This window comes from Bufo bufo, chromosome 2 (genome assembly GCF_905171765.1).
Source record: "Bufo bufo chromosome 2, aBufBuf1.1, whole genome shotgun sequence".
Classification (NCBI taxonomy): domain Eukaryota; kingdom Metazoa; phylum Chordata; class Amphibia; order Anura; family Bufonidae; genus Bufo; species Bufo bufo.
In genome coordinates, this window is record NC_053390.1 from 709,529,993 (window position 1) to 709,553,708 (window position 23,716).

At 38.9% G+C, this 23,716-nt stretch overlaps 1 protein-coding gene across 7 annotated transcripts in view; it reads right to left on the minus strand.

The window, feature by feature from the left end:
• FAT1 (FAT atypical cadherin 1) overlaps positions 1–23,716 on the minus strand; it is a 227,191-nt gene that overhangs the window by 43,071 nt on the left and 160,404 nt on the right. For all 7 annotated transcript variants that reach the window (XM_040418765.1, XM_040418764.1, XM_040418770.1 and 4 more), the window contains exons 8-17: positions 23,016–23,291; positions 22,527–22,737; positions 14,109–18,176; positions 13,214–13,410; positions 9,978–10,131; positions 6,898–7,131; positions 5,388–5,777; positions 3,568–3,782; positions 786–923; positions 486–629 (exon numbers count right to left, since the gene is read on the minus strand). In XM_040418765.1, coding sequence (XP_040274699.1) covers positions 486–629; positions 786–923; positions 3,568–3,782; positions 5,388–5,777; positions 6,898–7,131; positions 9,978–10,131; positions 13,214–13,410; positions 14,109–18,176; positions 22,527–22,737; positions 23,016–23,291 — 6,027 coding nt within the window. The remainder of the gene's footprint in view (positions 1–485; positions 630–785; positions 924–3,567; positions 3,783–5,387; positions 5,778–6,897; positions 7,132–9,977; positions 10,132–13,213; positions 13,411–14,108; positions 18,177–22,526; positions 22,738–23,015; positions 23,292–23,716) is intronic.

Sequence of the window (23,716 nt, forward strand, 5' to 3'; positions counted from 1 at the left end):
AAGATGTGCATTATGGCACTTATATACAATACATTTATCAACCCTGCCATTAAATGCCACACCAACAGAATGATGATGAGAATGTCTACTACTTATTATTATACTGGCGGCCTATTTAAAATGTATTCTTGCCCATGCAACATGAGCGTGTATGGAGTTAACCCAAGTTGATGAAGCAAGACTCATAATTTCAGATAATACGCTAGCCCCCAAGATTTATTCATGTACAATACTGGCAGCCACTATGCGTCCATATAGAACGAGGTAGGTGGCTGAAGATTTGCCCATTGTTTTTCCTTTTAAGCTGTGCTAGCAGTGTCCCCCTTCACAGACACCCTTTCCATAACCCTACCAAGCAAACAAGGGCAAGCAGACCAAGACACATGTAACCTCTATATAGGACACAGCTATAACTATTCTCCGTAAAGATTCCATGATCAAGGAGCAATCAAAAAACAATAGAAATAGCATCATCACAAACCTACCTGAATAATAATGCTGTAATTCTCTTTGGAGAACACAGGGGGGTTGTCGTTGACGTCAGACACATCAATGTTAACTCTTGTGGTGTTCATTTTGGGTGGCTTGCCATTATCTTCTGCTTGAACAGTTAAAGTATAACCAGAAATCTGTAAAAAAAAAAAAATATCATGACTCATTATGGAAACCCTGTATTGTAGGAAGACAAAGACGGAACTTGGGAGAAATTAATCATTTGAAAGCTGGTGCAGTAATGATGCTTTGGAGGAAAGTACTTGGGAGAATAAGAATGTGACAAGTCTTACCTTCTCTCTATCTAAAAGTTTATTCACTTTTACTTCCCCTCTTACGGGATCAATGATAAAGGTATTCCCCAGATTGCCATCTGTAATTGTGTAGCGGATGTGGCTGTTCAAAGGTCCATCGGCATCGTCTGCAACAACCTAGATAAAAGCACATTCTCATTTGGAGCAGACTCTGGTAGAAAAGTGAACATTTTTGAAATAATTCTTCCTCATGTCCCAGTTTTAAACTTATTAGATGAACTCCCAGCAGATTTATTTCAATAGATTCTGTGTTACCTTCACAAACTCAACCTACTGAACAGAAAAAGTGCCTGAAGGAACATAATACAATGTAACATCCTGCACTATTGTTGCGAAAAGGAATGTGATACATCCTTCCATGAAATCAAACCTGATAAACTAGGTTGGAATAAGAATTCTGAGGCAATAATTATACAATAGCAATAACCGTTTTCACAGTACAGAAAAATGTTTTCAGTTACATCTTCTCAGCCCCACCTTACAATATTTGCCTGTGGAACTGCCAATAACTGCGGATAAATATGACTATCCCTCCATTCTTCCACCAAAAACCTGAATGCCATTACCTATCTCCTGCGCTTCCTCCTTCGTAACCCCCAGCGTGGAGGTCTATAGATCAGTAAGAAAACTGTGGAGGTCATGTTGGTGCTTTTCTAAATTACCTTTAATTATATATAAACCTTTTGATGAATACTTCATATGAAGTTGTGAATTCAACATAACCTTTTCTAATTAGTGATGTGGAATGTGAACATAGATCCTGACATTGGTACATGTCATGTGTTATCATGAATAAAACGGCTGGAGATGTCAAATAAATGAGGCTCCAACTAATAATTAGAGACTGACAGCAAATGTGATTTATTATTAATCTATGGAAAAATCCAGTCGGAGCGGTGGTCCAGAGATGAAGGTAGGAGATGCATGTTAAATGGCCCGACACATGCTATGTATGGCATACAAAGCAGGCATTCTGTGAGGATAGCATAGAATTAAGAGTGGGCTTTACAGAAATTTGAATAAAGTATGTATTTCCGTGACATTTGTGGTTCTAATAAAGCAATTTATGACAGATCTTTTTAAATGTCATTAATAGAGATGCCATTCCTATAATTTCCCCTGTTATGCCTTCAAAACCTGGTTAATATTCAGAAATGTTTAAAAGTCACATGGCCAATGTATGTGTGTATATATTTCTGTATCAATGTATGCATGTGTGTATCTATATTTACACTCATTGGCAAAAAATAAAAAATATAGAAATGTTGGATGGCTGCAGAACTCGTCCTGCAGTTAGGCCTCAGGCAGATATGTAAATGATTGCAGGTGTGGTCTGATTACACACTTGGTCTTGCCACAAGAGACTGCAAAAGTGTTTCTCCCGCTGCCCTAAAAAAAGGCTCTCAGAGGCTACTTTTGGGTAGTGTAGCTTTTGTTGAGAAATTGTTGACTGCTAGACACGCCTCTATGATGCACTCAAACACATTTTGCCCAGTTGACAGACTTTGAGAAGGGGCACATCATTGGACTGAGAGAAGCAGGATGTTATTTTGACGAATCGTCCGTCATCTAGGCCGTTCTGTCCTAGCTGTAAGAAGGTGTTGGGAGCAATGGTTACTTGGGGGCACACAAACATGATGAAAAGGCACTTGACAGCCCAAACAGACAACCTGTAGAGAGGATTGTTTGATCCACCGACAAATACGATCAGTTCCCACAGTTTCACTGTCCATCATCCAGACGCAGGTGGTACCTTCATTACACACCTCTGGCTTTGCCCTGACCATTTGCAGGCTCTCAGCAGGAGGTGATTTGGTGTGACGGCACTCATTGCGTGTCCTGCCCTTAACTGCCAACCATTCTCGTCTTTGTGTGCCGTGGCAGGGCTTCCAACTGGCATTTTTCAGCAGGATAATGCTCGCCCACACACAGCAAGAGTTTCCCAGGAATGTCTCCGCCAGATTGCAACACTTCCTTGGCCTGCTCGGTCATCAGATTTATCGCCAATCAAGAATTGACAGGATCATATGGAACCTGTATGCCTCCATGCCTAACTGTATCTCATCCTGTATCCAGGCTAGGGGTTCTAGAGGCTCTTTTCAGTTGTATAGTTTTTCCAATAACCTTTATCCTTACGGTCTAATATTATAATCACTTACACATATCATCATTACATTCATACATAGAAAGTTTCATTTGATTTCAAATACTCCTTTTTGGTGCATTATTTTTTGTCAATGAGGGTATATGTCTGAGTCTATCTGTCTATCCATCTAATCCATGTGAATAGGTGTGCGTATAGTCTGTTTTCAGTATTATAGTGTCAACAAGAAAATAATATATTTTCATTTTCAATGATATTGTAATTACAGTTAAATACCTAATATGTAATTAAAGTAATTTATTACCTTGACTGAGCCTAATGATACATGTATGACATAACTATATGCTGGTAACAACACAAATGTAACTTTGTGTATTTTTATGTTTGATTTTTTCAAAAGGTATACCGTAATTATCTTTCTTTTTCAAAGACAGTAAAATAATATATTCCGTGTGTTTGGCAATAAATATAGCATAATATATGAATGAGGGAATGGGGTGTCGGGGAAAGGGGCTGCTAGTTCAACAGCTATCTAAAGTGTATGGCCAGCCAACTGCTGCTATAGGGAATAAACAGTCAGTTCTAGATCATTTCCTGTGCAAAAGGGGCTTAAGTCAAACAAGTAAAAATAAAAATAAATACTAGAAATCAAATTACCGTCAATACAGACTGTCCAGAAACAGCATCTTCACCAACCACAGCAGTGTATGAGCTCTGGCTGAAAACCGGCGAGTTGTCATTTATATCAGTTATGTTAATGTTAATAGTGGCAACGTCACTGAGAGGTGGCGTGCCACCATCTGTGGCTTCTACTGTCAAATAATACTCTGCTGATGTTTCATGGTCCAGGCTTTCAATTATGAAGAGAATGCCTAAAGAGAAAACAAGTAGGAAAATGAATGGTTACATGGAATGTTCCCGTTAGGACTATGGGTTCATTGTAAACCATGCACATTTTAATGGTTGTCTCTATTGCCTCTGCCAGATCATTTCTCTAAATCTACCTTCGCACCATAGAAATCAAGGGCATCTTGAATGATTGAACTCTTAAAGCAGAAATGTCACCTGAGTGCCAGGAGTTCAGAAATGAAATCGGTTGGAACATTTGGAAAATCCCCTTTAAAGGGGTTTCTCAGTATTTTTATATTGATAATCTAACTTTGGGATAGGTCATCTATATGAGATTGGCGAGGGTCTGACATCCGGTATGCCCACCAATCTGCTGTATGAAGAGGCTGTGGTGCTCCGTGAGTGCTTAGGCCTCTTCTTAGGCCACGTTAGTCCCATTCAAGTGAATACTAAGCAAATACTAAGCAAAGCCACTTATAAATGGAAGACGCTGTGGTTGGTAAGCTGAGCGGCTTCCGCAAACAGCTGATCAGCAGGGCTGCTGGGAGTCGGACCCTGACGATTTAATGGGTTGATCAGGACAACATCTCCATTTTTTTTCCTAATTCATATAAATATTCTTTTAGGCTACCTGCACATGGCTATTTTGCATAAAATTCTCCACAAATTTATGTGTGTATTTCTGTGCATTTCCACACCAAAATTGCACAAAAACAACATATGACCTGCATTGAAAAGGGTGAAATCTGCACAAAGGAACTGCAAAAACAATTGACACGCTGTGGGATTCAAAATCCAAACTGTAAGTCAATTTCCACATGGAACGAAAAAGCTAAGTGTACATGACATTTGTGAAATCTCATGCACTTTGCTGGTACTGTATTACGCTATAGTTTTTCCATGAAAAAAAAACTTGCAGGCAGCTTTAGAGTTTTAAACAATATTACAGCTAGCAACCCACACACCATTACAAGTGATGGAATTTCAGGGTGTGTTTTTGTAGGCATCATCTTTGTCTTACATTTAGTTCTTTATAGCAGCATGCCAAAACCTAACCTGTCTCACTTTAGTTGGCCAGAAAGTGATATTTCTCACCAACATCTACAGTTGTAAGCCATTTTTTTTCAGATTTGAGCACTCAACTGTTAGCTACTACTATAGTATAAAAAAATATGAATAAAATATGAAAATTTGGTTTCCCTATATTTTAGACATGTGAAATGTCCAACCATAGATGTATAATTGCGAGAAGAACCCGTACTTGTCTGATAAACTGAAATTCCAATGAAATGCTGTAACAATCACTACTAAGGCTTCATAACACATTTTCTTCTGTAGGAAAAAGCATAGCATTTTAAGACACTTCTGTGATTACAGCCTTTATCGCAGCTCATAAACTCAATGCCTGCAGTCTTTTTATGCCTTGTGATAACACATGCACAGGTTTCCAACAAACTGATATCAGCAAGAATGAGGGAGAAGGTTACAAAAACACTTGTGACTGGCTCAGGCTGAGTCTAAGGGTATGTTGCATAGAGACGATCAAGGAGGTTTAAATTTAGTAGCTAAGTATACTGTAGATTTCATATTTTAGTATATTCAGTTGGTAATATTGGTTACATGATTACCTGTTACTTGATTTATACTGAATTTTCCATGTTCATTGCCACTGATAATCTGATATGAAATTTCTGCATTAGCTTCAATATCTCTGCTTGTGGCATACACTTGGAGAACTTCTGTGCCAACCTCAACATCTTCTGGTAGAGTTGCAACGTATTCTCGGTGTTCAAAGACAGGTGGATTGTCATTTATATCCAGGACTGACACCACAACATGTGCGACAGAGGAGAGCTTTCTAGGTAAACCTTGGTCTGAAGCTCTAACAGTCAAGGTGTAAATTGCTTGAGACTCCCGATCAAGAGGTTTCTCCAGACTAATTATTCCAGACACTTCATCAATGGAGAAGTGACCTTCTGCCGAGCTGACTAATGAAAATTGAACCTTTTGATTAAGTCCTGCAATAAAAATATATATTGAATTTGAAACCCTATAATAATTTAGCTACTTGGCACTAGATATTACATGGCATCTTTTTAACATAAAATACATAAATTATCAAAGAGAACTTACATTTCTGTCTAGGGAAAATGCATTCGCATCAACTGCATACGCAAAGCACATATTCATTTCTTTCACATTTTGCATATAGAAATATTGAAAATGTATGGTTCATATACAGGAAAAAGATGAGTTATGTCATAATAAGTGTTATAATAATTTTACTGCACAAATGTTCATATAAACCTACATCTAAGGTAAGTTTGATTCTAGAAAAAAGCCTTGAGGACTTGGTCACGTGTTGCAATGCAATGGTTGAAAGCGACAGAAGGCCTGCTGCGATTCCTGCCGCAATGGCACAGCAAAAGCCGCCCTTTATAGGTGTTTTTTTGCCGAGGATGGATTTCAGAGAAGCCTGCCTCTGAATTTCCATGGCAGAAATTGAGCAGCTGACTCTATACATGTACATGTAAAGGGGTTCTTCGGGTGGTACGCGTAAGGCTACTTTCACACTCACGTTTGGTGCGTCATGGATCTGCACAGACGGATCAGTTCAGATAATACAACCGTCTGCATCCGTTCAGAACTGATCCGTTTGTATTATCTGTAACATAGCCAAGACGGATCCATCATGAACTCCATTGAAAGTCAATGGGGGGCGGATCCGTTTTCTATTGTGCCAGATTGTGTCCGTCCCCATTGACTTACATTGTGTGTCAGAACGGATCCGTTTGGCTCAGTTTCGTCAAGCGGACAGCAAAACGCTGCAGGCAGTGTTTTGGTGTCCGCCTCCAAAGCGGAATAGAGACGGAACGGAGGCAAACTGATGCATTCTGAGCGGATCCTTATTCATTCAGAATGCATTAGGACAAAACTGATCCGTTTTGGACCACTTGTGAGAGCCCTGAACGGATCTCACAAACGGAAACCAAAACTCCAGTGTGAAAGTAGACTTAGATTGTCGGCCAGCCACAGGCAAAAATAGCTTTGTCCATAAATACTGTAATGTGTATGGGGGCCTTTAAGGTGTTATTGTATTGTGTGAAGTTTTCTCTTTGTCATTACAGAACATAGTACCTGCATCAGCATCTATTGCCTGTATTCTTGTCACTGGAGTCTTAGGTTCGGTATTCTCAAACACAGTGACCATATAAGGATCTGAAGAGAACTCTGGAGCATTGTCATTTACATCTTCTAATGTCAATTCCACATTAACTTCACAGAAGTGACCGCCTCCATCTGTTGCTTTTACCAAGAGGTGGTAGACTCCCTGGATTTCTCGGTCAAGAAGTGACGAGGTCTTTAATTCCCCTAAGGAAAGAAAAAGATACCAATTATAAGAATTTTACTCACTGAGATACAAAAAATGGTACATCGATCTCTTTAGAGTAAATCATCATGGACCACCTTGGCTTTAATCTCAGCAACGATACATAATATTACCCGCAAAACTCTATTACCAGCAAAGTGCACTGTATTGAGTGTGCTTCCATTGTAGTACTCCTGGCTGAGTTAAGCTAGCCTCTATACATATGCATGTATGCACCACAGCTAATCCATTTATTACGGCTGCAGACTTTCCTCAACTGATCAGCTCACTAGAAGGTACTTTGTGCAGAGCACACCTTCATTTTAACAAGTCAGAACAGACTGCAGAAAAAAAATTATTCAGTGAAGTACCGGAGAACATGAAAAGTTTTAATGTGTCAAGATATTTCAATACCTACAGCTGGAGATGGAACTAAATACTATCGAGAATGCCAGCAGTGAATTATTCATATCTACGTTTTATTATTTTTATTATTCCTCCACAACACTGACTACATACAAAGTATCTCCGCCAAGTAGAACTTATCATTTTTGTAGTTTGGAGAAAGGTTATTTGCCTTGAGCTGCCAGCTTCCAGTGGGTCCTTCTGAACAAAGTTTTCTTATATATATTTTTTTTTCAAAGCTACTTATCTGTTCAATAGGATTATTACTGAGTTGGGAAATCTCAAGTAATTTTACGTATGTGTATAAGGCGATAGGGAAATCGCAGAACATTATTAAAGTCATCCATGTTTACATTGCCAGAAAAAAATTATAAAACACTCTGTACCATACTTCTAGAGGGTCTGTGGAGTCTATTCTTATTCTAAATCCTCCTTGAGGAAGCAAGTTTTAAACAGAAGGGAAAAAAATTGAAAAATGAGGGGGAAAATTGGTGTGGATTAGTAATAAGCGGCAGGGGCAATATTTGAATTTGCAATATTTCGCGAATATGTGGTAGAATATTCATCATATATTCGCAAATATTTGTATTTGAGATTAAATCTGCAATGTAAAAATCGCGTAAAATTATTTTCATGATTGCGAAAAATCTGTGATGTAAAAATCGCGTAATGCGAAGTGGGTCAAAAACGAATATATAGCACTATAGAATATAGTGCTATATATTAGTTTTTTAGAATATTCGTCATTTTTTCCCATCTGAAGTGAACAGTCATTGGCCCACAAGCAACTTAAGCAGGTAGGAATCATGACTTCAGATGGATAAAAAATGCTGAATATTCGATATAACAAATATATAGCACTATATTTCGAAATATTCGCAAATTCTCAAAGTTGCGATATTTGCGATAAATATTTGTAATTCGAATATTCCTGCTCAACACTAGTGTGGATACAACCATCTTCCAATGAAGCAGGCTGCAGTGGAACTGTTCATATTAGGCCTCATGCACACGACCGTTGTTGTGTTCCGTGTCCGTTGTTCCGTTTTCCGTGATTTTCTGCGGACCCATTGACTTTTAATGGGTCCGTTGAAAACTCGGATAATGCACCATTTTTCATCCGCGTCCGTGATCTGTGTTTCCAGTCCGTCCAAAAAATAGGACCTGTCCTATTTTTTTCACGGACAACGGTTCGCGGACCCATTCAAGTCAAACACGGAAGCACACAAGATTGTCGTCCGCGTCCGTTTTTTTCCTATCATTTGCAAGGGAAACTTGACTTAGATTTTTTTTCACTTTCCTTCATGTCTGGTGATCCTCCAAAAATCAAGGAAGACACACGGAAACAAAAACGGAAACGGATCACAGAACAACGGAACCCCGTTTTGCGGACCGTGAAAAAATACTGTCACGTGCATGAGGCCTTAAACAGGAAGAAATAACTGGATAGATCTTGGCTCTGCATTAACATACTAAACAAATAACAGACTAAATAACATTTAAAAAAAATCTATAAAAGGATTAAAAAAGATTTTCTTTATTCGGAACCAATTTCATAGACATTAATATAGGCATTAAAGGGGCTGTCGAGGATTAGAAAAACATGGCCGGGTGTTTTTTCTGTGATGTGTTTTGCAATCCAGCAGTGATGACTGTGCTTGTAAACTATAGGAAAAAACACTGGTCTCCTTGGTGGCCTCATATCTGCAGCTCCCGTCCCGGCTACCTCATATCTGTGTTGCAGCAGTGGCTGTAACCCCTGGATACGAGCAGTGTATAATGTGATGGAAAAATGAATCAAGCCAGCAAAGGAGGCAATATGGAGAATCACAATATGTCTACATGATAAATGCCATTTGCTGAAGTAAGAAAACCCCTTTATGTGAAACGGTTAAACCAACTCAAGAAAGAGCAGACGTTGTATAATACAATGGAACTTCTTATTCTGCCTTAACACCCTCTGAGGATCACTAAAGATTGCCGGGTAGCATTGTTTTTTTTCTTTTTAACATCAGTTTTAGGCCTCTTGCACACGAACATTTTTTTTTCTGTTTACGTTCCGTCTTTTTTCCGTTCCGTTCAAAGATAGAACATGTCCTATTATTGTTCGCATAACGGACAAGGATAGTACTGTTCTACAAGAGGCCAGGTGTTCCGTTCCGCAAAAAAAACTGAATGCACACGGATGTCATCCGTATTTTTTGCGGATCCTTTTTTGCTGACCGCAAAATACTGAAAAAGCCATACGGTCGTGTGCAAGAGGCCTTACACAAGTCTATTTGGTTCCATAATTAATATAATTCATGCAATTAAGTGACTATTCCTGCAGCAGGAAATTATGTCTAGCTTCTCTTTGAAAAGAATTAGCAGTAATGATGTCTGTAAGACATAATTAAAAGGTCACAGCTAAGAGCTTAGAATTTATTATATTTCTGGAGCTCACCTGTAAATGGATTAAGGTGAAATTTCTCTGAGCCGGGTCCGTGCAATGTGTAAATGATCTCAGCATTAGAGCGAATGTCTGCGTCGCTTGCTGAAACTTGAAGAATTAGTTTCCCGGAAAGAGCATCTTCAGATATAGTCTCAGAATAGGAGTCCTAGAAAATAATGGCAGGGAGGCGTTTGAAAATGTGATTGATAATATTCATTTCCTTGTAGGTCAGGATTAATGGGTCCACAGGACCAAACAGGATCACAGTTAAAGGGGTTGTCCAGTCTTATGTAAATAAACAAATAATTATCAAGTATATAATAACCAGCTATGCATCAATCTAATGTACTCTGTTTTTCAATTTCAAATTGAGACAATTACTGTTAAAACTCAGAGGCTATAAATTGTGCTCTGTAGGCTGGAGTCACACAAAGGCTTTTTTAGGTGTTTTGTATTTTTTTTTTACTGGTGTTTTTTCTTCATTTTTTTGGGATGTTGCATCTTTCAAGCAGAATTTGTTACACTTTATGGTTGAAATGGCGTTTGGGCCTTGAGAATAATTTTCTCTGAAGGGCCCAAGAAACCTCAGTCCTACCCGGTATACAGACTTCTTTTCTACACTACTCTCATTTTAAAAAAGGTCTGCAATAAAGCAGTCAAATCCTATCCCAAGAAAAGGCCTCTTTCTGACTTTGAGAAAATACTTGGCTTCTCCGGTTCCAGCATCCAGGAAAATCTCAACTTTATGCTTCTTTGGGTCTGTCTTTGAGGTTAGGCAAACCAGTCGATCTGCTTTCTTGGGAAACGGGACCTAATATTTCACTTACTAATGCCGAAGCATAGAATTCTGAAGACCTATGGGTGAAATTGTATGTTTTAGGGGCAGGATAGATGGTGGCTCCCTCTCGCATATATTTCTTCCGATTGGGAACAGACTGAATTAAGGGGATCTGCTCAGCTTTGATCCAAATGACTGTCTTAACTAAACCAAGTAAGCATTCTCTCCTTGTAAATTTAATTTGATTACACATTGTATTGCAGGTGTGAAAGCTTTGATGCCTGTCCATTTGTTTGATACTCAGCCTCCATCCCTAATGGAATAGGTAGGTAAAGTCAACCAGATTTGTGAACTGTATATTTGGATTAATGGGTCACATGACAGATTCTTAAAAATATGGTGCCCTTGGAGGTCGAATACCATAAAAATTGTTATACTTGCCTCACTTAGAGTGGAAGCTGACCATATTCTATCGATTATTTAAACACTTGTATTTTTTAGATCTGTTCATGTTTGCTTGACTCACTAGAGATGGACTGACGACACGACAATTCCCCTTCCTTTTATCCCCCTCCCTTATCCTTACCGCCAACCCTCCTTATACATGTTCATTTGTGCTGGCCACTATTCTTTGTTCGTACAAAGCTAATGGCCACATTACAATGTATTTTAAATCAAAATGGAAGAAAAAGTCATGGGTCATAGTGTGACCTTTCTGACATACATTACCCACAAGCTCCCAATGTAAGCACACATGTATTGTAGGATGCCTCTGTATAGAATAATGCAGTTGACTACGCTATTCTATACACTACAAAAACTGACATTATGCCATAGACACTCTTTCGCATACGTAGGATCAACAGGACCCAATGTGTACATTTGATGCATGTGCCGGGAGCTTTACTGGCATGTATGCAAACACAATCTGAATCCACCCTAAGATAAGCACTGAAACATATTCCAATCATAGCCTAGCAGCTGTTTTCTTTGAATCCATTTTCCATCTTGCTTTTTTTTATGATCCAACTAACAATGTCAATCAGAGTGGGTTAATGGTTAATGTACATTGAAATATTTTAATGTGCATTTCTCAAGATTAAGGAATGTTTGTATTCTTCAGTTATTTTTCTTTATCTCTTTGCAAATACATAACTTTCAGTGAAATGCATGCTGTGCGGTCTTCTTAGCAAATGTTTTATGCCGGAAAATGCAGACCTTAATGCTCCTGTCCTTGTACTAAATTTAAATATGGTAGCTGCTTCTTCAATCTTCCAAGAAGTGGTGGAGGAAGATGTGCACAGCTAATTTTTGCACAGATCAAGCAAAAAAAAAAAATTAATAGTCATACGTTTGGCAATATCTCCAGCAATTTAATGAACATGAAGAGAGATGCATTAGGCAGTGTGGGCAGTGCGGAGCAGCATGTTTTTCTTAAGAGATGGAGGGTCACAGGTAACTCAAATCATGTTCCCCCAAACACTTGAGTCATGACCTATCCTCAAATAACATGCATGCAGGGTAAAGAGTTCCAGCAGGCAGAGAATGTCCGACCGCTTAAAGGTTCCAGCCTCTGGATAGAGGCTGTGCTCACAACTCAACCTCAGTTTGTGCATGTGCGGGTCGAAAAGGGTCACGTGATACCTAATACTCACAGAGACGAATGACATGGTGGAATGAGGGAGACGTCTTCTCAGCAATAGTCAGCAAGTTTTATTAAAGGCAGTGTGCAAGAGTCACCAAGCACTGGCAGGAGCATGTGTGGAGAAGTGGGAATCAAGGCTATGTACAGGCAGGTGTGGGCACACAGTGTGGCTATGACTGGAGTCCCACCCTTTGGGGAGCAGCCAATTGAAGAACTCGAGTCACAGACTGCAGCACCATTTGTCAGTAAGTGGACTGCACAGTTGTGTGGGTGTATTATAGTGTACCAAGCCTAAAATCCAACACCATATAGAACAGTTTCTCTTTTTTGGGTTGGGATTTTGGGGGCTTTCACAAGTTTCTATATTGTTATGGAAGTTGTAATAGTTTTGTATGTCCCAGGATGAATTAAGATTTAAATGGACACTGAGTTTTCAGAAAACTTTTGATATGTAATAGTGACATATCAAAGGTTTTGATTGGCGGAGGTCTATTCATTGAGACCCCGAACCACCCCTCAGAACAAGGAGAGAAAAGCGCTCACAAAGAGTGCTCTCTCTCCTTACTGCATGAGATGGAATTCAAACAGGCCTATACACTTTGTATTGGGTCCGTCTTGCTTTCTCGTTCTAGCCAATATTACCAATTTATTAAATGTGAGGGAACACTGTCTGTGCACCCTAGTTTGACTATGCAAGGCTGAACATATTGTTGGTGTTATTTGCAGAAAACATTTAAAAAAATTATATTGTTAAAAGGTTAATTTTCTTTAGAAAAAAAAACTTTAGTATAAGAGCATATGAAAAGATGTAAAACATAAATGTACCTTTTCACAGACTGGGCTATTGTCATTGGCATCAAGGACCTTCACTTCCACCACTGCTCTGCTAGCAAATAGTCCATCTGTAGCAGTTATGTTTAGAAGATAGTTGTCCTTGACTTCTCTGTCAAGTGGTTTTCGAACATAAACTTTCCATTCCTGCTGTAAATTTCCAATAGCAAATTGCCCAAGTGAATCCCCTCCTAGAACAGGACACACAAATCTCTTACTCTTTAATCGAATTAACTAACATGTACAATCTAGACAAATAACAACATTCTTGGTAACATTCTCAGTAAAAGGAGAGAAAACATATTTGGAATTCCTGCTATCTCATCATCTTATCAGATATGTTCTTCTAAAGGCACGCTTTGTGATTGGCTTTAGTAATTACAGTTCTGAAAGTTATACATATTGAGTTCTAAGAACTGAAGATCTGGGAATAAATACACATAAATAATCACCAGTCCATGACAAATCACCACCACAACCATTATGTAGTGTTACGCTGATTAACATTTGAGCAGTAAATGATGCAATTCTGGATGTGAAGATAATGAAAATATCACTAATTATCATATGCTGAAAACAGATAAGAACGAGAAACATGAGGAATGATGATCTGCATTGTAGATTAGAAGAAAAAAGGCCAAGCTGCATCCAACTCAAAGGTTTGCGAGGGAAGAGTGACGAACAAAGCTTTTTGTCATCAAGAATGAGGCAGCAGATATAAAGCAGCTTTTTATGCACTGATGATCATTAGCTCAATAGCATAACCTTGTATTCAAGGACAGAGCAAGTATTTTCTAGTATATAAAGGAACAAAAATGTAATGTAATATACACAGCTAAAATATGGAACTACTTGTACAATTAAGAGAGATAAAACGTTATGTTCCTACCTGTAATATACATTGTGACTTCCTTATGTATATCTTCAAAGTCATTGTCGGTTGTACTCAAGATGGCAATTACTCCACCTGGAGGGTCATCCTCACTGACTGTGCCTTTGTATATTTCTGCACTGAAGCGTGGAAAATTATCATTCACGTCCATCACAGTAACTTCAATTATTGTAGATGATGAAAGCACGTTATCACCATGATCATAGGCAACCACTATAATGTTGTATTTGTTCCTGCTCTCATGGTCAAGCTCAACAAGAGTAGTAACCCAGCCAGTTTCCAAGTCTATTGAGAAAAGATCTTTAATTTCTTGTGGATCCTGTGTAGGTGCCAACATATAGGAAACATGTCCATTGAGTCCTGAATCTGCATCAACAGCTTTGACCTGGATGACCTTAGCTCCCCCAGGGAGGTTTTCCACAATGAAAGCCTCATAAGGATTTGCCTCAAAAATAGGCTTATTGTCATTAGCATCTTTAACCTGGATGTTAACATCCACAGAGGACATCACTTCATGTTCTCCATGAATATTTTGAACCAACACTGAAAACTGGTACCATTTTGTGGTTTCATGATCCAATGCTTTTTCAAGTTTTAGTATGCCATTTTGTTTCTCTATCACAAAAATGTCATCAACATTACTTTCAGGTGTGTCTCCTTTTATAATTTGATATATTATGGGCAGGCTACTTTCGGCTCTGATGAACTCAAGCTCTGTACCAATTGGAGTATCTTCAGAGATACTTAAAGAATAAAAAGGCTCAGAAAACTTAGGTAACTGAACTTCAGGTGGAAGAATTGTAACAGAGACAGGGACAACACTTTCTCTGTGCGGTGATCCTCCATCGGATGCTTTAACAAAAAATGGAAAAACTTCATCTTCTAACCCAACCAAGCTTTCTTTTGTAGTTATAATGCCAGAATATTGGTTGATTTCAAAATTTTCTTCCACACTTTCAGATTTGGCTTCAATGGTATATGATATATCAGCATTTGCCCCCTCATCAGTATCAGAAGCCAGAATTCTAACAATTGAAGTCCCTCGAGGAACATCTGATGGAATACTTAGTTTATATTCAGTAGATCGGAATTTTGGATCATTATCATTATAATCTGTTAGAATGATATTGACAATGCAAAATCCAACTTTTCCACCACCATCCTTAGCCATTATACTTATAGGAATTACTTTGCTAGCTGGACTCTCTCTATCTAGCTTCTCTGCTGTAAACAACTGCCCTTTCTCATTAATGTAAAAGCTGTCCTTTGCAAATTCATTAAGAATATGGTAAGTGACCTGTCCATAAATCCCTGTGTCCCCATCTACAGCATTTAGTTCAGTTACTAGGGTTTGTACTGGGGAATTTTCAGACAGCTCCACTTCATACTGATTTTGAGCAAATGTTGGGTTATGCAAGTTAGAACTTAATACTGCAATGTGTACCTGAGCAGAACTTCTAAAAACACCATCAGAAATGGAAATATTGAGGATGTAGAATGGTTGCATGATCTCTTTCTTTAAATGTGAAACAGTAATTATGCCAGTTTTAACATCAATGACAAAATTCATATCTTCATTTCCAGAAAGTATAGAATATTCCAGCTTTTCTGCATCTGTACTATCGGGATCGGTGGCTTTTACACACGTAACAAAGCATCCTTGTCTTGAATGCTCATTTATTTTGGCTTCATACAGCTGTTGGGTGAATACCGGGGCATTATCATTAAGATCAGTTACAAAAATACGTACAGTCGCATCACTGCTTAAGGTAGGGACTCCACTGTCCACTGCCCGGACTAGGAAGCTATATTCCTGTAAATATTCGTAATCCAATGGTTTTGCAATAATTATGAGTCCACTGTTGCTATCAATATGAAAAAACTGAGAACTATTTCCATGGCTGCTTACAATGTGGTATGAAATGGCTTTATTTTGTCCAGAATCTGAATCAGTGGCCTTTACTTGTACCACAGATGTTCCAATGACCGATGCCTCAGACAAGGTGGCAACATACATTTTCTGCTGAAACACAGGTGAATTATCATTAACATCTTCCAAGATGATATCGACAAAAACTTCGGCATGTGCTCCAGTGACGGAGTCTGTAGCCCGAACTCTGAGTTTATATGCTGGATGTGACTCAAAATCAAGTGGAGCTATAACGTTAATTACACCTGTGTTGAAGTTAATATTAAACTGGCTAAATGGATCACCATCTGTGATGCTGTATATTATTCGAAGGCCTTCTGGGCTGTTGGCTTGCACATGCACAACAGGACTGTGGAGCTGAGCATTTTCAGCAATCACGGCACTGTAGAAAGGCTTTTCAAAAACTGGCATTGCTTTATTCATTACTGTAATTGGGACAACAACCTCTGCTGAAAAGGATGGACTTCCTCCATCTTTTGCTACTATGGTTATAAAATATTCCTTATTAAATGCATCAGGGTCAAACTGCTTTTTTAATGAGATTGCACCAGATGGTCCAATCTGGAAATTTTGTGAATGTTCTTTTAGATAGTAATGTATTTCTCCATTTTTGTCTATATCTTTATCAACAGCAGTAACGTGGCGAATTACATAACCTACTTCAGCATCCACTGAAACCATTGCGTAATATGGAAGGTTGACAAATACTGGGCTGTTGTCATTAGTATCTTCAACAGTTACCTTCACTAAAACATGTGAAACTCTAGGTGGCTTCTGTTCGTCGGTAACTTCTACAACTATCTCATACAGATCCTGTAGTTCTCGATCAAAAGGTATTCCTGTAGTTGATAGGACACCAGATGTGTGGCCAATTTTAAAGTGGATGTCTGGGTTGAGAATATGGAAAAACAGAGGCTCATTAATACGAGTGCCAACTGCACTAATGACAGTTAATGTTTTTATCTGGGTGGCATTTTCTTGCACTACCGCTGAGTAGGAGCGTTGAGTGAATTTCAGTGAACTTTCTTTGCTTTCCTTCACATTAATTTTCACGTAAGCAAGGTTAGAGAATCGTCCATCAGATGCTCGAATGGTTAGCTCATACCGGCTTCTTAATGGACTTGTGCTTTGAACAGTTATGACTCCTGATAAATGGTCAATAGCAAATTTATCTCCAATGTTTCCTTCAACTATTGAATACATTATTTTGGAAAAAGATCCAGAATCATCATCTGTTGCATTCACTGTAATAACCCTCACTCCTTTATATGTTGGTATTAGAATGGAAGCTTCATAGACCTCTTGAGAAAACACTGGAGCACAATCATTAATGTCCACAACATATATAGTCACATTGGCCGCTTGTTCGGCAAATAATCTTGGATAGCCCATATCATGCACTTGTACGGTGAAGTGGAATATATTTGCTTTTTCATAATCTAAAACCACTAGAGAACGTATTGCACCAGTGCTGGAGTCAATGGCAAAATATTTATGGACAGATGGCTCAACAATCTGATAAAAAAGAAGAGCGTTTGACTCTCGGTCAGCATCAGTAGCCCTAATAACCAAAGGGGAGTTTTCATCAGTTAAGATGACACTGTTGGCTGGTGCAGATTCACTGATGAGTCCTCGATATTCTCTTTGCACAAAAACTGGAAAATTGTCATTTTCATCCCGAATGTGAACTACAAGAGTTGCATTTGTTGACCACCCAGCCATATTTGTTGCTTGAACAGTAAGTGTATAAGAGGGAGCAGTTTCAAAATCAAGATGCTTCTGAGTTATGACCACACCAGAATTTAAATTAATCTCAAATGCGTTCATTACATTTCCGCTTTTTATTTCATATGTAACGGAAGACTGGCTGTAACTGGACAGCATTGCAACAAAACTTCCAATTTGTGCTGATTCACTTATTTCTGCTGAATACTCTTTCTTCATAAATTTAGGGGCAGCATTATCGGACACAGTGACAAGAATATGCACAGATGTTATCTGACTCATTGTAGGAGTTCCATGATCTGAAGCTTTGATTACCAACTCATATTGACCATGACTTTGTCGATCAAGCTCTTTTGCTGTCTTAATAATTCCTAAAACTGGATCAATGGCAAAAGCATTTGCAGTGTTCCCTGGGAAGCAAAATAAAAGAACAAGAAAGAAATATCAATTTATAATGAACCATAAATCGTGGGTGGCTTCAGTAAAAAGAGCAGAACATTCATATACACTGTGAATACTGAGATTCTCAAAGAAAAACATCAATATGCAATGCTACGCAGATAGAACTTTAGTTACACATATAATAGAATGTCATTATAGCTAATGTGAGTTTGAAATTCTAATTTCAATTTTAATTAATGCAATATTGCTAGAAATAATGTTTTTATTAATAAAATAGCCATTTTCTAAAGAAAAAAATATAGTTCTCCATTTGAAAATGTTATCTATTGCATTGTTTGTGGGTCAGGGAACAGAGATGGGAAAACAACTGCGGCAGGAGAACAGGACAATGAGCACAAATCGGGCATGACAGAATAAAGAATGGCTTGAGATGAGAATTGTGTCAAGAAGGGACTTGTTTTGTTGTAGAAAAAAGGGAAGCACAGAAGATAATGTTCAGTGGGTTTAGTCCTGCCCCTTGGACTGTTACTAAAAGGTGAGGGATATTATTAAGCAGGAGATGTATACTTCCTAATTAGGATATGTTGGAGGCACCTCTCCCCGTAAGAGAGAAAAGAGTGTTCCGCATCCGTTCCGATTAAAAACGGAAGTTATGCGGATCCATTCATTTTCAATGGAATCCGCAAATAATCGGACAGCACTCATGGTGCTCTCCGATTCCGTGATTCTGTTCCGTTCCGTGGGTTCCGTTATTCGGATCCTGGAAAAAAAATATACCCTGTCCTACTATTTGTCCGATTTTGCGTTCCGTCATCCCATTCTAGTCAATGGATCCATCAAAAATGCAGATGACATGCTAAAAGCATCCTCATGTCATCCAGATTTTCGGATCCGCAAAAAACAGGAACGTTTATCTGGAAAGGTAAAAATACTGACGTGTGAATGCACCCTTACAAAAGAGATGGAGTAGATGTAGTCCAGGCATCAGCAACCTCCGGTACTCCAGGATGCTCCATTAACTTCTGTGGCCATTCCAAGAAGAACTGCATGCTGACGGATAAAGTTTCCCAACAACTGGAGTGCAGGAGGTTGATGGCCCCTGGTGTAGGCTTTCCCACAACTACTTAAAGGGGTTTTCCTATTCTCTGGATAGGTCATCAGTAATTGATCTGTGGGGGTCCAACACCCGGGACTAGTGTTTAGTGAATCAAAGTATCCGAGGTGGACTTATATCGAATTTCAGGAAAAATTTGAATCGCTGTGAAGCCAAATTTCCTCACGCTTCATGGTAATGAATCGATTTTCCCTGAAGTGGTGGTAAAAAAACAACTCACCACGAAAAGCCTGCCACGGCCATCTTGATTGAAGATATTACACAAAATCTCATGCATGGGGACATATGATATCACCACACTGGCAGGCGTAACAACATCATCACGTCACCACGCGAGATTTCGTATGGTGCTTCAATCAAGATGGCCACGGTGGGCTCTTCGCGAGCAAATGGATAAGGTGATAATTATTAGTTTTTTAACTGATTAACCCCTGAAAACCCTCATTTTTTATCTCAGATGCTGCAATCAGTAATGAACGTGGCATCTGAGGGGTTCAATGACAGGGGGAGGCGCAATTGCCGTTCCCCGTCATTGCACCCGCTACATACGAAGAGATTCGCTTTGTGGCGAAATAGTTTGTCACAAAGTGAATTTCTTTGTAAAATTCAACGAAGCAGCCAAATTGAATTTTCCATAAATGTGCTCATCTTTTGCTGGGACCCCCATGAATCAGCTGTTCAAGACGACAGCAGCACTCGCAGTAGCTGCTTACTCTAGGCCGAGTGATGACCCGTTCATCAGTCATGTGGTCTAGGCACAGCTCAGCCCAAAGGGTCATTAGTATAAAAATTTTGAAAAACCCTTTTAAATACTGAAGATATCAAAGCAGACAGTTATTTCTCCCACATTGTGGATTACTGCTAATTGCATTAAAAGCATAGTGACTACCAACCAAAATGGTGCCACTGCAGGGGTAATTTTGGCTACAGAATGTTACCGGGACATCAAAGTAGTGCTTTCCCTTCATAGGCAACATGGTGGTAGCAATGGCCTGAAATTACCAGAACCCTGCAGACTTTGCAATTTGTCCATTGGAATGTGACTGTTACAGGGTGAGATCTGCAGCAGAAAGGACATCCTTCTGAGAAAGGAAAAGCCCCCTAAGCCGCCAGCCTGGAGACAATCTAGCAGAGCAATCGGAGCAATGAATGGGGAGATCTCTGGACCCTTGTGAGGTACAGGGCTGGTTCTAGCTTTGTCAGAATAAACCTGTCATGTACTATATCATGTTTGATTTTCGTTTGTTTCATATAAATCATTGAATAACCCCTTTAAATATAGTTTTCCTCCTTGTTTGTACTGCCTATCTTGACTATTTATCATGATATCACAGTTTCTGGAACCTGATCATAAGTACCTGTGCCTTTTAATGATCACCCTCCCAATAATGTCACACATTACCCTTTTAAGCAAGTCATTTGTATTGCAAGAGAATCATCCCATCATTCTATCAAGTTCTCATGTGTAATTTCCACTGGTTATTAGCATTTACTGGAATATAATGAACACAGAAAAGTAGTTCTTAATGGAGAGAGGGCCAGTGTATAGTCATCAGATGTTCTCACAATATATTTAGTAGAAGTCTGGTTATGTGGGAGTCAGTTGAGCAGCATCATTACCATTTGTACTGTGGATAAAATGCTATCCCTTACATTACTCATTTCCATAAGTTCTAGATTTTTTAAGAGGTCATTGAAAAAAATATTTTACAATCTGCATAATGTCAATGCTAATGAAAGCTCCTGCGTGAATATATAGCACTACTAGACCATACAATATATACCCTCAAGTAAAGGTTTAAATGGTAGAAGAAAACCCTTAAAACCATGATTATACCATTCCATAGTCCTTAGCAAAGCAAATGTGATTTTTAAGTTGTGTTACAGGGCATGGTTTTGAAGAAAAGTATGCAACACATTAATATGAGGTCATTTGCTGTGAAATCTTCTTAAAATAGATTTTGTCTCTTCTACCAGATATATATTTTTTAATAACTGTAGAAGGAAAATGATATTTTCTAAAAGGGACCAATTAGCATAATATGAGATGCTCCATTTGTGCAGAGGGAATTACATTAGGGAGTTGGGAAATGATAATATCAGTTCAGACTGTTGTGCCATGAACACTATGTCAGTCTTAGAATAGAACATTACAAAGCCTATAAAATATCACAAGCATCCAAAGAATTCCTACGCTGCTCACTGGGAAGACTGTCAGTCATAATTTATTCCTCCACAATTTTTGATGGGAAAAATGTGACATTTAAACCCATTTTGCTGATATGTATCATCCGATCCTTCATCACGAAACCAAACTGGCAGCTTCATTTCTACCATTAATAATGCCTGCAGTGGTAAGCAGGCAGGTTACACGTGCTTGTCTTCACTAATCTGCTAATTGCAATTTTAACATTTTGGTGCTACGACATCCAGAACACATGAATAAACATGTAACTGTAGAGACAACATGGAGAGAGAGATTCCTATGGGGTTTTAATGATTTTTAAATGTAATATAAATGTGGTCCAATTATCACTGTTAGGACATGTCCATTGTTGTATTTAGCCTTGACAAAAATGTACCATATTTTTCAGATTATAAGACACTTTTTTCCCTCCAAAGTGAGGGGGAAATGGCAGTGCATCTTATAGTGCAAATGCTAATGACCGCTTCCATTATGGAGCCACGGGGAGCGGTGAGGGAAGTGCTGCGTTGGCTCTACTCACTCTTCCTAGACTTCTTCAGGGCCCCACTTTGCACTGTGTCCTGACTGCATACAGCGTCAGGACGTAGTGCACATAGGTCACAGTGCAATGCGGGCCAGAAGAAGAGCAGGCAGGGTGAGTGAGTGCAAGCAAAGTTTATTCTTTTAATGTCTGATGGGGGTCTGACCTGAGACTGATGGGGTCTCATCTGAGGCTGATAGAGGTCTGATCTAAGGCTGGTGGGGTCTGATCTGAGGCTTATGGAGGCTGGGGGTCTGATGGGGAGCTAAGCTGAAGCTGATGAAGGTTGGGGGTGTCTGAAAGCAAAAAAAAAAGGAAAAAAAAGTGTATGTTCTTCCTATTTAACATATTTAGGGAGTCGCAGAAAGGCATTTTGTGTAAGTGCAAGTGTTCTCCTGGCAAATTCATTTTCCTGATTTGGTATCTGCTTTGTCTATATGGTGATAGTTCTCATTGTGGAAAGTCATATATTCAAGCGCAACCAGTTGAATTTGCTTTTAATAATCCATGAGACATACCTGATTCAATGGAGTAAAGAACCTCAGCATTCTTCCCTTTGTCTTTGTCTAAAGCTGTGACCTGGAGTATAGCAGATCCAATTGCTGCAGATTCGTACACTCGGCCTTCATAGAAAGAGCTTGTAAACCAAGGTGCATGGTCATTGGTATCGGTCACATTAATAACAATTCTGGCAAAGTTGCGCATGACAGGGACATCTTGATCACGTACCTGAAACATGAATTCACAGTTATTACACAAAGGCGGTCACTGAATAATTCCAGGTCTTAGCTAGATACAACAGTGGAGATTTATCAATGCAATTACAACATGTTTGCTCATTTTAGCAATTGGAGGGGGTTTCAGAATCCAGACCCCCACCAATAAAAACTTATGACGTGTCCCTATGACAGGTCAAAAGTGTTTGGAAATGACTATTCCATTTTGAAGTAGTGTACCAGTGTAAATATCCAGATGCATAGCAGGAAAGATCTGGGGTTCGGTCTTACCATCACTGTGAGAATGTGTTGATGAGCAGTTTCATGATCCAACTTTTCCACAACATACAAAGACCCAGTGGCAGGATCTATCCGGAACTTCTTAAGACTAGCCGGGTCCGTGCTGCTTTGCAAAGTGTAAATCATTTTATTCTTTTCATCCTTGTCTGTAGCAATCACTTGCAAAATCTCAGTTTCTGTTCTGATATCTTCAGGAATAAGAACTTCATACACTGAGGTAGAAAACTTTGGACGATGGTCATTTGTGTCTATTACTTTAATATACACCTGAAAGAAACAGATTTAGGACTAAATATGGCAAATAGAAAATTGAAAGACAATTTAAATCGGCAACAATGTGAAAGATTCCAATATTTGTGTAGACCTAATAGAAATCTTGATCTTTTGAAGACAAGAATGTTTTTCCAATATGTTGAGGGAAGTTAGTCAAGAAGCTTGGCCTACATTTTATCTCCTGTGACAACAAAAAGATCACCCATGTTAAAATCCAACTGCCTGATCTTTCTCTCTCCCAACATCTACCATCCAGGGAGAGTCAGGAGGCCCTCATGCATAATATGGTTGGCAAGTCTTGCCCAAATTGTCTGTTATTTATAGCCAGCTTAATGACCAAAGTGAATTATCAGCAGTGATGTCGCATTGTAGGGATTAAGCAAGTAGTAGTATATCAAAGGACAGTGATCATGGTCACT